At 35.4% G+C, this 16,930-nt stretch overlaps 1 protein-coding gene across 2 annotated transcripts; it reads right to left on the bottom strand.

The window, feature by feature from the left end:
- Positions 1 to 953: 953 nt before the first annotated feature.
- LOC144449024 (G-protein coupled receptor 143-like) lies at positions 954 to 16,762 on the bottom strand. Of its 2 annotated transcripts, none has more exons than XM_078139425.1 (9): positions 16,663 to 16,762; positions 14,344 to 14,791; positions 11,756 to 11,865; positions 9,949 to 10,037; positions 8,882 to 8,974; positions 8,323 to 8,432; positions 3,039 to 3,147; positions 2,338 to 2,431; positions 954 to 1,501 (listed from the first exon to the last, which is right to left on the bottom strand). In XM_078139425.1, the coding sequence occupies exons 2-9, from the start codon at positions 14,591 to 14,593 to the stop codon at positions 1,271 to 1,273; spliced, it is 1,086 nt and encodes a 361-aa protein (XP_077995551.1). In that variant the 5' UTR covers positions 14,594 to 14,791; positions 16,663 to 16,762; the 3' UTR covers positions 954 to 1,270. The 2 variants fall into 2 exon arrangements, with proteins under 2 accessions (XP_077995551.1, XP_077995552.1); XM_078139426.1 differs by lacking the exon at positions 16,663 to 16,762 and adding an exon at positions 16,223 to 16,409.
- Between the last annotated feature and the right edge of the window lie 168 nt (positions 16,763 to 16,930).

Genomic DNA, 16,930 nt, shown 5'->3' with positions numbered 1-16,930 from the left:
TAACAGCTACCTTATTTTTCTTAAAAGGTAAGTTCGAAGAATTCTCAGATTAGTTAAAATATATGTCTTTGAAATAAATAAGTAACACAGCTGTAATGAGATTACAGAAAATAAGTTAAGAAGTATATTAAGCAGATGATAAAAATTATTTAAAATTGACTATGTCTTAACATGCACATTTGTATAGTGTCAACTAACAACTTTTACAAATCAAAGTAGATATAAGAAACAAACTATATCCCACTTAAGTTGGGGAAAGCAATAAATCACTGAATGTAGTATTCTTTCATTCCAAAAGGGCATACAGGAGTGGTGACACAGTCAGTTGAATGTATGTATTATTGTATTTACGATATGTCACCTATTTGTGGTAAGAGTGGTTACATGAAATATTACACCGTGAAATGTCATCCAATTCTAAAATACAGTCCTGACCAACACAGTGGATGTAACTTTTCACAGTGAAAGACTTGTGTATTTGCAACCCAGACCAAGCTGAATTTCTTTATAGAAGAACTAATTCATTTACAAATATGAAAGGCAATGAAGTCGTCTGAAATCTAGCTGTCATTCTTTGGCATTCAAACTATTACGTAACCTGGCCTGGCAAGTACAAAACATTTCACCACCACCAATATCCAATTTTCCATATTTGCTCTCGCTATCAAACAACTATAAGAATAGAGATGCTGAAGACATCATTTACATTCTCTCAGAAATTGTTTGTAACAGATCACATAGTATTATCCATATTTGCTTTCTCTCTGAAAACAACTTTAGGGATTGAGATGTTGTCTTGCTTACATTTCTAAGACTAGATGAAATCATTTGTTACAGACAGCATATTATTACATATGTACCAGAGATTACTTGCACCAGTGCACACGCATACCAAGGGTATTTGCACACCAGTGCAATACTAGAAACATTATTGCATACGTTGCATACCTGCATGCAAATGATATGCAAATGACATGATTGTTCATTTTACATAAAAGCGTGTGACCGTATAGTATAATTTTTAGGGAAATTTGTTGTTTTGGATAAACATATGTAATAATAACATAACCCCATGGCACGCGAGTGCAAAAGTGGATACTAAGGGGTAGTTGCACTCGTGCTTGCAGAGTTTTCTGCTGCACTTTCACTCACTATGCTCGTGCATGTTCTGCCACAGAGAACACTGTAATCACTCATGCAAATACCCCAAGTACGCCACATTTACACTTCGCGCATCATGAGGTTCTATCATATTAACTCAAACCATACTTTATCCTCTCAACAATGACGTGTTTTCTGTTACTTCTTCTTCTTCATCCCTCTCTATCGGTGCAGAACCCTTTCTTCTGTTTGTACTTGGTACTGGTACAGCCCTGACAGACGGTCTGCGTTCACCGACTTGTACGGAATGACCACCAAATGGCTGTCTGATTTCAGAACATCCTGCCCACCCACGGTAGATCAACGCATTGAAGAATGCTTGGAGAGGGTTGAGAATACCCTGTAATGATACAAAATGTAACAAGACTGAACAACTCATATTGTAGCACAAATGACTTAACTGTATCACAATCACCACTCTCCTTTAAAGGCCAATGTTTCAATCCCAGGTTTTCACGTTAGTGTAATCATATCAGTGGATCCATAAGGATTACACAGAATCATTTCTTTGTTCTTGACCAACTTTTTCTATCACTCTACCAGACAACTGTTTTTCACACCAAAATTTTAATCTTAATCTCAACTGGGTCTTTAAAGGCCAGGGTTTCAATCCCAGGTTCTTAATCTCAACTGGGTCTTTAAAGGCCAGGGTTTCAATCCCAGGTTCTTAATCTGACAGGCCTTTAAGCTATGCTAAAGTAAGTCATTTGCAGTTGCACTGCACTTATTCGTAGTTGCTATATATATGTTTGACAAGTTTATACCAATATAACGCATACTAGTTTTAGCCTTAAACACCTGTTGTTATCCGTTGTTATTGGTGTGGTCATGGTTGCTATGGCTTTCTGTTCCTGTATTGAAATGCTTGCACTACTTTTACCCCAGTAATATTTATTAACTTCATTCAATGGTAATGTCACATGTAAATAGCCTTCGCATGCAAACAGTATAATTACACTATACATAGCAAGTTGGGTGTCATTATTAGTAATCAGTAATCCTAATATTTACATTAACTTCAGGACATAATAAATGACTACTGGACTTGACTTCAAGTGTGCACACTACCAGAGGACAACACTTTGTTATGCTTCACAAAGCATAACAGTGCATGAAATGACTCAAGTACTGCAAGTTTACTAGACTGTCAGTTATTTTTACATGTCATAAACTTACCATCATTACGTCCAATGCTATAACTCCACCATTATAGCTGTCTTTGCTGTGTTGGCATAAAATGATAAAACCATTCACCACATTAGGTAGCCAGCTGAAAAAAAATGTGACAAATGAGAATGTCATTCAGGAAGTGACACTTTCTTTTTTCTCTTTCCATCAAATTTAGGTAATGTGTGTGTGCGTGTGTGGTGGGGGGGTGTGTGTGCGTGTGTGTGTATGTATGTGTACATGTGTGTATGTGTGTGTGCGTGCATTTGTGTATGTACGTGTGTGTGTATGTTTGAATGTATGTATGCATGCATGTATGTACGTATGTACGTACGTACGTACATGTATGTACGTGTGTGTGTGTGTATGCATGTACATACATACATAGGTGTCTGTGTGTATATATGTATGTATGTATGTGTATGTGTGTATATATGTATGTGTGTATGTGTGTATATATGTATGTATGTAGGTACCGGTTTGTATGCATGTGTGTGTGTGTGTGTCTGTGTGTCTGTGCAGTAACCATTTATTAATTCTGACAACTAAGAAAGTCATTACAAATTGAATTACAAAGTTCGTTATCATCATGTCTAATTTCAAATTTACTACATTCTCTCATATTATTAACCAAACACTGAATATCATCTCAGTATAACATTTAAGTATTAAGACTTCTAGAAATCTGTCGTAGTAGCTATATTTCTTACCACACAAAGAAAACTGCCAAAATCATGGCAAACTTTTCTTTTACTTGTTTGACAAGAAGCCTCTCTTGGTCTGTGTACCTGCCAGATGTCAATGCTAAAAACTTGGACACTGCAAACAGATTGAAAATACGATTAGTTAGACGCTAAAAAATTGTGTCGTTCTGATTACATTCAATTTTAGAATAGGTGGTGTAGGTAGATTTTTTATTTTTTTATTTTTTCATGCAAGAGTGTCTAGTTCAGGTAGTTATGTTTTCTGTTGGTTTCCATATGGTCTCTGTGTTATTGGTTTCGCCCCATCAGATGTACAGCTATTCCAGATTGGAAGAACCATTTTAAATTGTCTTTTTAAGTTGATGTCGGTTTCAGCATCCCCCTACTTCTCGCAAGACTTCACAATTTTTGCGATTTTATAATTTTTTTCTCTTATACATAAACAAGCGACCTATCGGTCAGAATAGCTTCGCTGTTTTTTTTTGTTTTTTTTTTTTTTTTATTTTGGTGACATGTAGAAGTGGTTCAGTTCTTCAGCTCTTTACTATGCAGTTTTGTTTTAGCGATGCAATAAAGTGGTTAGTGGTTTCATATGATGTCTCACTATAAAACACATTTTACACAGAAGTTGGTAATGTATTGTACTTTTATACCATAGTCACCATTTTATAACAAAAATCTACTGTTATGAAAAATTGCACAAAATCTCAGGGAAAAAATGACTGGGAAATGCACACAAGAAAAAGAAGAAAAAAAGAGGATTTTGAGGTTGGCTATAAATAATTCCAGTGTCTTACAGCTTTAACCCTAGAAAATTTTAATGATGAATGAAATAAACTAGGGATCTAAAATAATTTTGAGGCAATTTGAATTTCAATTTTCTAACAAATTTACCAAGTCAACAACATTCAACTTGTACTAGTTGTAGTAGATATATATATATAGGGAAGAAATGTATTAATCGCCATCTTAGTTTCCGTACGGCGACAATCCCCAAGTACCCGAAAGAGAGTCATTCTCAGCCAACAGGGTTCGACACTGGAGTAAAAGTCACTATCCCACAGGACTAGTAAAATTGATAACGTAGTAGTCCTGCAAAAAAATTTGGTGGTCCTATCTTTAAGTGCTTTCGCTTGTTCACTTAGGCTCTTCATCTCTCTTAGTTTTTGCTCTACTTCTAATTCACTTTTCCAAACCCCATATTTATTTCAAACACTGTTGTAATTGAACTGTCTATTTCGTTGTAGTTGTTTGTGCATCATCAACTCCTTACTGTAATTTTATTCTCTTTTTTATGTTTTGGAGCTTCTTCTCTTTTTTTGTTGCTTTCTGTGAGTAGTTTGTCTTAATTGGGGGGGGGGGGGTAATAAGATGTTATGTGGTCTTATTTCTAGCTTAAATACTACATAACATTTCTGGTACACATTGATCTAACTATTGCATTTTTAAAAGACAAAAAATTACCTTCCCATAGAGCAAGTCTTTATAGTGTTGTCCTTAGTGCATATTAGAATGTATTTACAACATAAAAATAAATAAATTTGAAGGTTACCAGCAGTTACAGCAAAATTTTGTTACTAATTACATGTACAAGTCACTTCGTCTATTTTCGTGTCTATGTACTTCCGGGTTGACATAAACGTTAAACGTGATACAGTCGGCCCTATAATTACTAAGAAATGACAAAACCGTTCGCAAAATAAAGTTCAGGATTTTAATTTTTCAAACTGAATATCAATATCCACTACACATTCAATAACTGGTTTCGCGTATTTAGAAATGTGCCCCAAAACATGAACACGGAACACGGAATCGTCTACACGGCACTAAAAATCCTACCTGAGGATGGGGCTAGTGTTACTAAGTTAGCAGTTTCATTGTAGGCTGTAAGTTGTACCGGTAAAAAAAACAATCAGCACATCATGTAGGAAGTACAAAAACATAGAACACGTTGTTTTCTTGCTGAATAAACTCACTGAAATAACAACACGGTCAAATTGCGTCTTCGATTTTGACAGCCACCATTGTTATGATTGAGCTTCACTAGTTCCGTTGAACGTGGCCGGGCGAACGCCGACATCCAATTTGTACAGCATTTTTACAAAGGGAGCTCGTCAATAACCTACCGAATAATTAACTCAGAAACGAAGTTTAAATACTAACTGATCTAAGAATTACTGTTCAGAAAGACTACGCATCCGTACATAAATACGAATTCATGCGACAAAGATTTCAACTTTACTATTTACTTGTTACAGTGTAGAGGACTTATTATACACATATCATCGTACAACTAATTTTATTGGCTATAATATTAGCTACATTTGAAAGGTCTCACTTGATTGGCTCATCGTTCGCTATTCCCGTTTTCAAGAGACACCCCGCCAGAATAAAGTGCCACGTAGTACAGCAATGGCGCGAGATCGTCTGTTGGGCGACTTTCCCACCGGGTGTGCTTTTCGAAAACTACACAACACATGCTTTTATGACACGGAATCATAGAAAATCTACCCCGTTCCCAAACTAATCGTAATTTTATCGCGAATAGACAACCGGAGTTGGTCAAAATAGCAAATTAAAAATCAAATGAATTTTACTATGACCGTGAATTCATCATATAGCCGGTGGTTTGAATTCTGAGCTCCCTGATATACCTATCGAAAAGTCACTATCCCGCGGCCCGTCGGACTACCTACAAGCATTTTAGTAACCTTTACTGGTACATGGTCCTTACAGAAAGTTACTAGACTCGCGATCGCGGGATAGCGGACCAGCGTGTATGTCGAACCCTTGCCATACGTTACAGCATAGACCCTCCTGGTTACAGTGGTAACACTCGTTCATGTTCGATTACCTTTCATAAAGAAAACACAACGAAATGGTTGAAGTGATCTTTTTTTTAATTTCTTTTCATCACAACAACAAAATCTGCGCGATCAAAAGTGTTGTAAACTAAACCAGAAAGAATTATCGGGCTGGCTAAACTTCCCGATGAACTGGAGTAAGGTCCAAGTCCAAGTAAGCCCCGATAGTACGTGAGAAAATCGTCTCAAACTAGCAATACAACTTTCAAAATATAACTTGACATGTCTTCATTTGTTAGAGTTATACAATTCAAGACGGGGTTTCACTCGAAAACAACAATTCTGTGAATAATGACACTGAACGCAGCGATTTATCAGACGATGTTACCACTGCACTGTAACGTATGGCTGACAATAGCTGCAATAATTGTAGCGTCTTGTTGCGGTTTTGTGGGTTTTTTCGTCTGTTTTGGTGACTTTTTAAGTTTTAGTGTTTAATTTGTTAGGTGCGGGTTAAACACTAAAACTTAAAAAGTCACCAAAACAGACGAAAAAACCCACAGAACCGCAACAAGACGCTACAATTATTGCAGCTAGGCTGACAACGACTTGCTTCTGGGTTAGTCCCTCGTGCATCCGGGTACTTGGGATTTACGTGCATTACCACATCGGCAATTTTGATGCTGTAATTTTGCCACCAATATTGATCGTACAAAAACAAAACTCCATAAATGAACCACAAAGTACTTTCCCTTTCAAAATGTGGTAATTTTAGAAAGAGTATTATCGTTTTTATTGACGACTGACTCTGTCAAAAACACTTCAGTTCAGGCATGGAAGACTTCTCACAATGATCATGAGCTATGAGGTGCATATACTGGAATGAACCATTCTGTAGGAGGGGTGGTGTGTGAATTGGATTTGAAGTTTACAAACCTTTTTCGAACAAATATTTGTCATTTGGGCGCACAATGCGTAGAATTAAGACTATAGCACATATTACATTGCTTGTTTGACGTCAATAGTGTCTTTTGAAAAGTTGCACTTTGCCTAAAGTCTCGCGGACTGATTTCCAATATGGCGTCGGTCATTATGCTCATTAACATATTCATTTTTTTTTCAAATTTCAAAAAAAAAATCATAAAAAATAGAAGAGAAGACGTGCTGACTTGAAATTAACAAATCTAAGTAAGCTACCCCCTGTGCATCAACACACCAGATATCAAAGCAATCTGACTTAAAGTTTATGAGGAGTTGATGAAAATGTCATTTTTGGAAAAAAAATCATAAAAAATTGAAAATGGCACAGATCAACTTGGCATGAACAAATCTGAATAGCCTCCCCCCAGGGAACATGCACACCAAATATCGAAGAATTCCGACTGTCACTTTCGGAGTAGATAGTGAAAATATAAAAGTTTGACGGACACCTATGATTCACTCTACTCTCTATACCTCAATACCCACCTATACCTTAAGCTACGCTTTCAGCTTTCGCTGACAGCGGAGCTAAAAAACCATTAAGGGTTGGCAGTGAAAAACTAGGTGGGGTCAGTTAATGGGAACCACACAACTTTTTTTTAGGTCTTAGGCAAATTTTTTTTCAACGTTTGTTTTTGAAAACATGACTTCAGAAAATAGGGAAGGTGGGTCGAGATTTTACTTTTAGTTTTTGAGAAATTGCTTATAGACCCAAAACGTGATACTCGTTGGTCACGTTACTTCTGTGATAGTTTGATAATGTGTAAGTGAAGCCAAATGATATGTAAAGTAGAAGAACACAATATGCACAGTCACTGTATTGTATAAATTTAACTTGCATTTTTGATAGACTCAATTTCTGGATTTTAAAAAAAGAATTGACCAAAGTTACTTTGGTAAGATTTACACAGAAATAGCAGTAACTTCTCACCATTTTACCTTTTGTTTATAAATATAAAAAGATAAAAAAATGCTGAGGGTCAGCAGCTTAAACTAGAGTCGGTCAGGTTTTTTTTATTTGGCCTTAGATTAGCACTCACAATATACCTTTCTGGTGGAGAGTGCCCTCAACTTAGACAAAGATATTGAGGCTAAAATGACACATCAAAAGTCATTGAAATAAATGTTGAACAGTTTTACAACAAATCACAATATGTATCCTAAAACTTAATTGTACATGTCAATCAAATGCTTAAATGCTTTATGCTTAAGTAGGAAAGAAAAACGTTGAAATAGAGATTCATTGGGTGTGGAACCCCCCCCCCAAAAAAAAAAAAAAAAAAAAAAAAAAAAAAAAAAAATTAAAATTTTTTTTAAAAAATTGATTCATGAATATATTGCACCATACCATATGTACTGCTACACAAATATTTTTAACGACAGGTGACTTAATACTGTTCAAGGTGTACAATACTTTGCAAGTCATTTTATTGAAAAAAAAAAACAGTTTCAAAAATTGCTCCAGTTGCAGTTAGTGCAGCTTTACTATCAGAAATAAGACCCACCTTTTCTTGAAGAGATAAAGTAGAGAATAGGATTACATATCATCACCATTAGAATAGGTATCAATGTTGCCATGTAGTGAGGTAGCAGGTTTATCTCTCTCTGTTCGCATCTAACAAAAATTCAATCATTAAAAAACTTATGACTTGAAGTTGATACATCTTCTCAGACACACTATCTATGTAACAGCAATTCCAAAACTGCAATTACATCAACTATGGTCAATTTCAAATTGCAACACAACACTTCATGAAATGCCAGCAAAAATAGACTAGATATACGAAAATCATGAATTATTGAATTTACCCATTATAGAATTTCCGACCTTATACAGTCTTTTATCATCTGCAACCATCCAATTATATCGCCACCTAGAGGTCAGTTTTTTCTAGGGAACTATGGATCGAGCCATGATGATGAGCACCTTTACACAAACCCTACTCCAAAAAAAACATTATACTGCCACCTAGTGGTCAGGTAGGAACTTCGTAATTCTGAAAGTGATCATTACCTTGACAGATAACAATACTGTTACAACGAAACGTAGAAATGTTGACTTACTCTATCAGTGATGGAAAGTAGAGAGTAATAAGACCATCAACACATAGAACAGCTGATATAATCCAAGATAACACATGGTATAACCACATCTCACTAGTAAACAAAATGATAAACAGAAGTTTTAAACAATGTTACAAATTATACTTTGCAAAAGCCATTCAAACAGAAAATATTGAATTTATACCGTCACAACCACATGTGTCTACATCACTGGTTCTGCCATACTCGAAATATTCAGAATATTTATTATTTTCCCATTTTCTTTATATTATAAACACTGCCAGGTATAATGATATTTTTCTTGCGTAGCTTTCTTCATTCAGCTGGAAAATACTCATGATCTCCCTAAAAGGTTTTGTCACTTCTCAATTTCAACTTGTGGTGACAAGGCCCATTCTTTCCTTGGCTGAATTAAGAAAAATGGTGGTGCATAATATCTTATTTATAAAATATTAAATACATGAACAAGGGAATCAGAGCTTCCTTAGTTAAAAAAATATGCGTCGTAATACAAGCCTTGTAACAGTTGTTCCGAAATGCTGCTGATCAGAACACCATGGATATTTGGAACTGGCTAAATTCTCCTAACATTATCAAACTGACAAGTACAAGGATACAAAAAACAATATAGTGGGTGCCTCATATGTAGATGTAATGGGGTGCTTTTATCAGTTTGTTTATGTCTGTGAACGTTAGAAATATGGTATATGGCTAACAGACAAAACAAATTGACAATAACATGCTGTGGACCTACATCAGAAACACCAGCAGAACCAATGATGTCATGATATAGACACAGGTTGTAGAACGACCATATTTTTTGGTAAACTTGGCTCATGCGCGACATAATATTTTGTTAAAGTTTGGTGTAAATCTGTTTAAAGAGCTTATACTTCATTCACACAATTTTCAAGTTGCAATATTTTTTTAATATTTATCAAAATTTTGATTATTTTCCAAAAAATACAATAAGAATAAAATAATATGAGTAATTATGGGGGAGAAGGAGGAGGAGTCAAGGGAGGAGGGGGGGGGGGGGGGTTAAAAAAAGAAATTTGCTGAAATACCTTGTTCTATTTCTCATCAGTAGAAAAATATCCACAGCAAAACTAAATGTCCAAAAGTAGGTTGTAATGTAGAAATATTGAATCCATGCCTAGAAAGTAATAAGAACACTACATTAGTCTGTAAGATTTGACCTGTCATGCCACACCTAGTCTAGTTCCTATACAGTATCTTTATGATTTACAGCTCTACTCAGAAACCACGTTGGCATCCAGACTATGCCATACCTATCAGCCAGCACCCATACGTCATACATGTCTACAAGTATCAGCCAGCCCGCATGTCAAGAGAAGATTTATAGGGTTGCAAGACATGATGTATCTTAGTAAGATATAGATTTTACTAGGAATTAATTATTTTCAAAGAATTTTTTATCCAATAAAGAAAATGTGATTCTTAATTTTATTCTCTAATTTTTACTTTGTCTTAAGTAGTAACCATTTACGAATTCACGTGGAAAGTAATAAATTAAAACCTTAATCAACAACAAATTTAAAAGAAGCCACATGTCAGTAGTACCAGTGAAATCACTTGTAATCACTAGTAAACACATTAATCACATTCTTTATATTTTGGTGACATTTCATTATACTGGGAAGCCATACATGCATGTATGCTGAATATGATGATTTGAAGTAATTATTCGCAGGGGTCAACAAATCATTTTGTGAACTGGTGGTCCCCGGACTAGAGCCTTAAAAAATCCAGTGGTCCTGCTGAAAGAATTAGTGGTCCAAGGTCCCGCTAATGTGAGATATTAAATCTTACCTATGAATCTGTATATTCAGACGACTTTTTAACATAGTTATTAACAGTAAGGTACTGGTCCGACGGACTAGACAAGGTAAAATTTGTGTGGTCCACCCAATCGCTAGTCCCGGACCCAGGACCAATGGATTTGTTCACCCCAGACTCGTGTTTACCCTCTTTGTTTACAAATCATGTCCTGAACTACAACAACAAATTTTTTAACACATTTTTTAAATTTTTTCAAATTTTTGAGGTACAACACACACTTAGTCTAAGACTAATGTTGTGTTCACATTTTTTCCAAACATAGCAAAATTGTTTTACTCATTTAAGATCCAAATAAATTTCCATTTCTCATCCATATTGACCACTTCAAACATATCTACATCAAATAATGACAAAAAGAGAAATGTAAAATAGTTTCCATGAACTCACTAACAATAACAAGATGATTTACAAAATGGTTCAAAGTTTTTAGCACTGAGCTTTTGATCTGTCTTGGTCAAAGATCCTCATCTGAATGACAAATTCCATAGTTAGGCAAAAAAAAAAGATTTGTTTTTGGTCATCGTGCGCATCACTTAAATACCCTCGCATTGGTCTTTTTCGTGTGTGTTTATCCAGCCCATGCAGTCTGCAGATCCGAGGGGAAACACAAAAATAACCTTCCCTACTTCAGTGAAGACAACTGCAGAGCCAATCATGAACAAGCAAATGACATCTGCCCCACATACACACTTGCTCTGAAGTAGTAAATAAAAAGAACAGTAACTGCCATAAATAGTAGATTGAGTGACAGGTTTGTTGAGAATAAAAAAAAAAAATTAAATCACGTTGTTGCACACCATTTTAGACACACTGTCCTGACCAGAAACAATTCTTTTTTTTTCTTTTTTTTGCCTTACAGCTGACCACTTTCTGATGAGGATCGTCAACCAAGACAGATTGAAAGTTCAATGCTAAAAACTTTGAACTGTTTCTGTCTTATAACCTTTGTAAATCATTTGATGTACTAAGCTGATGAATGTTTTTGGTCAGTTACAAGATGTTGAAACTTACCCCAGAAATGGCACAAAATATCCTGGCATTCTTATGTCCAGTTTTATGAGTTGGTATATTTTTAAATATTCCATACATTGATAACCAGGTACTTGATCGGACTAGAATACCTATAGGATAATATGAGATTACATAATCAGATTAACATGGAAAACGAGGCTGCAGTATAGTTTACTAACACATTTTTTATTTTATCACGACAGTATAAACTGAGAATACTTCTAATTACTTCATATAGATTAACACAGTTATGTCTAAATACTTAGGAGGCCTAAAAAAAATGGTTTCGTTCCGGTTACCCGACCCCATCTAGTTTTCACTGCTGACACTAAACTTTTTTTTACATATCCGAGAAAAAATAAAATATAATTGCGAAAATTGTGACATCTCGCAAGAAATAGTGGGTGTGGAAAATGGCATCAACTTAAAGACAATATAAAACTGTTCTTCCAATCTGTAGTCTGATGAGAAGAAACCAATAACACAGAGACCATGTGGAAAACAACGGAAAACATAACTATCTGAACTAGACGCTCACATATGAAAAAAAATTTTAAAAATCTACTTACCCCACCTATTCTAAAATTGAATGTAATTGGAACCACACAATTTTTTTTAGGCCTGACCACAAAGTGAGGATAAATATATTACAGAGCCATTATGCTTAATTTGGGTTTGATACAATTTGACAATATAAGTCAATTAATTTGTGACTAATTGGTTTTGATGCATTTTTTTTTTCAATAGAAGTGTCAGTAAACATGGTAAAAAAATGCTACCTTGACCTCTTCTGAGATCTTCAGATTCAAACACAATGGATAGGCTCTAGACTATGTGTGTTGGTATCATCATTACCAACACTGTTTTCTTGTGTATATCATACCATATTCAATAAATCCATTTTGCATTTCTCAATAAAAATGACAGTCACTCAAGGATGCCTTTATGAGAATTACAACTGCTGACATCAGACAATGTACAAGCAGAAAATGTTACAGAGAAAGTAATGAACTGAACTGGATTAACAACACTTGGCACAGCATGTTGAAAATACAGAGACTTGTATTACATTCCCTCATTTGATAAGAACAGTTTTGTGGCCACTTTACATAATAGTTCACGTTCACAAATAAATTTCCAGTTTCCCCTAGCATTTCATGTACACATAAAGAGGCCATAATACTGTTCTTATTACACAACGGTCTGTAATACAAGTCTCTGCTGTTGGCAGTTGTATAAAGAAGTAATTTTTTTGTTTTCATTGATTGTCTCACAATATGGCAAACAGTCAAAAATGTTCATTAAAACAATTTACATCACACAAAAAAAAGTAACTAAACAGAAATAGTTGAGAAAGATGAGAAATGCTTGATTTTATGGAAAGGAAGTACCAGGTATCTATTTCCCTAAAGGTTTGTTATCAATGGAAGTTGGGTGAAGTCAATGAATTCATCTTCCTGTACTGTGGTATGGGTGACATATTTCTCACATGACATCATGCCCCCATATCATGACATACGGGTACCTTTCTATTTATTAGCTGCAGTGATAATAGAAGTTTCCATTGAATAGTCAACTATATGGTTGGAAAACTACATGTTATGTAAACAATCACACAACTTACTTGTCATTTGTCTATCCAAGCATTTCTATAATACATTGGGCAATATTTGTATTGTAGGTAAATGGGGTCAAAGGTCGCAGCTATTTTAAGTACTTACATACACTCTGTAAATATTATTGTGGGGAATAAATCTACAGCCACAAACAATGGTGACAAATCACATGACAACTTCATAACATGGAGGGTTTCATTTCACAAAATGAAGCTTTCACTGTCACAGTTTACATGTACATATTTAATTGTTGTGATCAAAACTGTCAAGAAAATATTTCAAGAATTATTTCGAAATTCAATACAAAAATTATCCGGTATTTTCTCTTCAATATCTTTGGTGTATGTGACTTGATCTAGCCCAAAGACTCAGCTATCTGACCCTGGCGAATGACGTTGCGCATTGTCAGATCGGATAGCCAGTCTTTGGGCTAGCATGTGACTTATTAAGGTTTTAAACTGATTAATTTTTTTTCGATGATGACACAGTCACCCAACAGAAGTGACTGATAGTGTGTGTGATAACTTTGATTACCTCTACAGTCAAAAACTCAATTTGTTGTCATCACTTCTGCTTACTACACAGTACACACAGATACTGTATGTGACAACAACCACTACAATACTTTATGGTCCATGTAGAAGATGTGTCTGTTTAGCTAAATCTGTGACTCCAGTATGCTCATTAGTGAATGAAACAACATCACAGATTCAGCTAGTATACAGGCGAGGACTCTGCGACATTGCACATTTTAACGATATCGGATATTTATGGATGATAGACAACGAAATCACCAATAAATATCAGATAATTATAGGATATTTTGTTAATCTAATATCATCTAGTATCGAATATAAATGAACTGGACAGTGCAGTCTAAGTTCGATACTAGACGATATATATCTGATATTCCAAAAATGTGTGATGTCACACCTTCATGATACATGAGACTTAAAATTTACTTATCGTTACCTATGCATGCCAGTAGATCTGCTAGTGTCAACCAATTGATTATCTTGATCTGTCTCTCATAGCCAAGGTTTTTCCTCCTCCTTGCATTCTCTGGTATTTTCCTTGGGAGTAACAGGTAGACTGCTCCCAGAATGCTAAGCGATGCACTTACGATACATGTAATGTTGTACACTCTGGTTCCGAGTAGTGTTGACTGTCCATGTTGGGTTGTATTAATACAGCACATTGATTCCAATCTTGGTGATGCCATGGTTAATGCTCTTTATCGTTGTTCTCCAAGTCTGAAGACTGAGTACACACTTTAAATTCCGCAATCTTACATCAAAGTCTCCTAAATTGTCTTTTCTTAAATTCACTCCTGCTTGCAATCTCCTTACATTAAATATTTCATCCACATTTCATAAATCAAAACTTCAATACTCAATTCCTTGACAGGTGTGTTCTTTTCCTGGAAGAGAGAAACGCAATTCAAGTACGTAAGAACACTGAAGAAAAATGTGTGGATATTATTACAAAAACTGCATAGTTAGATGTTATTCCCCAATATTTTGCTTGGCTCAGCCAAGGAAAATACGAGTGACCTACGGGGCCCTTGTCACTACAAGTCGCTAGACAGGTAGTGACAACCCTTAGCTCACAAGTATTTTCCGGCTGAATGAAGAAAAATATTGCAGAATAACATAATTATAACTTCAATACTCAATTCCTTGACAGGTGTGTTCTTTTCCTGGAAGAGAGAAACGCAATTCAAGTACGTAAGAACACTGAAGAAAAATGTGTGGATATTATTACAAAAACTGCATAGTTAGATGTTATTCCCCAATATTTTGCTTGGCTCAGCCAAGGAAAATACGAGTGACCTACGGGGCCCTTGTCACTACAAGTCGCTAGACAGGTAGTGACAACCCTTAGCTCACAAGTATTTTCCGGCTGAATGAAGAAAAATATTGCAGAATAACATAATTATACCAGCGAAAGTAATATCAAAGACAAATAGGCAAAAGTACTATTAATATTTCGAACACAGCCGAATTCAGTGACATAGATGTGCATTATCGTGAAGTAGAATGACCACAGTATATATTCCATATAAAGACCATACATGACTGAATCATCTTGTGACTACCATATGAAGAGGTAGGTGGAAAAAGACATATCACATAGGAAGAGTTACACAGGTTCTTGAAATTGTTTCAAAATTGTTAATTTTCATATTTATATTTTAATATCAAAACATTAATACATATTAAAAAAGTAGTGTTTTTTTCTAAGGGTGGTGGTAAAACTTACCTGAGTTCTCCAGACATTTCACTGGGGATCCCACGAATATTATACTACAAATAGTACAATGTATGGGAACTATGCCTGTTTTACCAAATTTACCCATCTGTTTGTGTGTTACTGGGATTCCCACACCTCAGCAAAAACACTGACAGACAACACAATTGAACAAACAATACCACAATATTTCATTGTCGAAGATGTGCTTACACAATAGCTTACAATTTGATAGTAACACCATAAACAATAGATCAGACTCTATTGTCTATGGCTGTGATATACACATACTTCAAATTTGCAGGTTTTATTCTCCTAGTTTTTGAACAGTTTACATGTAATATTCATCAAAGTTGAATATTTGACCTAATTGCAAAAGTCTATCTATCAATCATTGCACAGAAAATATGAATAGAAACAATGAACGCTGTAAGTACACAACTCAAAGAAAACACATTTGTGCGAATCAAAAATACTTTAAAAGATATTGAAATACTGATGGAAAAACTGTAAATTGTATATGACCAATGAAACAATTATGACACAATTTTTCATACGTTCCTGACGAATACGAAAAGAACTATAAAGAAACAGAGCAAACCTCTCTCACTGCGTCCTGCGGCCTTATCCAACAGTGTCCTTGACGAGACAAAGTGACTGACGTCTCTTTCACGGTCTGTTCACTAGAATTGTGCAACCGTTTAGGGGAATTCCGTGACTAGTCTGACTAGATTACATGTTCTCTTTGAAACACACATGAAAGTGAAAGTGTGAATTACACTAGGTCTTTTTCTGATAGACACTGAAGTATGAGGAGAAAAACATCGTCATGCGGACAAGAATCTACACAGTGATAGAGTATGTGATCTACATTTCCTGGCCCCTTCCTCTCCCCAAATCAAAGTGAAAGTCACATGTATGTCATTATATTAGCGATCGACAGTCTGTCGAAGAAACGAAACAGTGTCAGTCATACAATACACTACAGAGAAAAAATGTGTGTTAGCATCGCTAACACATATTTTCTTAAAGAACACTTACATTGCATTGGTCGTACGTCCTCTCTGTGAACCGGTGAACATTCCCACACATTACCACCACCACCTCGAATCGTCATCCGCCACCATGCACGGACGTCGCATGCTGTTTATTTTGATCATATGACAAACATGTGACATTTGACTATGAAAGGTCAACAGCGGTCAAATTCTTGAAGTAATTTTTCGAAATTTTATTTTATAGCTGCTGGTACACACAGAACTATTCTTCAGAACAAGTCTGTGTTTAGCAAGGAATTGTTTTGACCAGA

This window comes from Glandiceps talaboti, chromosome 18 (assembly GCF_964340395.1).
Source record: "Glandiceps talaboti chromosome 18, keGlaTala1.1, whole genome shotgun sequence".
Classification (NCBI taxonomy): Eukaryota; Metazoa; Hemichordata; class Enteropneusta; family Spengelidae; genus Glandiceps; species Glandiceps talaboti.
Note: the sequence above shows the minus strand (reverse complement) of the source record. Positions and strands in the feature narration are given on the sequence as shown.

Coding starts and splice junctions, on each gene's coding strand:
- LOC144449024 (XM_078139425.1), bottom strand. CDS start 14,593: ATGGCATCACCAAGATTGGAATCAATGTGCTGTATTAATACAACCCAA. Junction 10,038..11,755: donor TATTTTGTGCCATTTCTGGG/GTAAGTTTCAAC, acceptor ATTACTTTCTAG/GCATGGATTCAATATTTCTA. Junction 3,148..8,322: donor CTTTATCTCTTCAAGAAAAG/GTGGGTCTTATT, acceptor ATCTGTTTGCAG/TGTCCAAGTTTTTAGCATTG.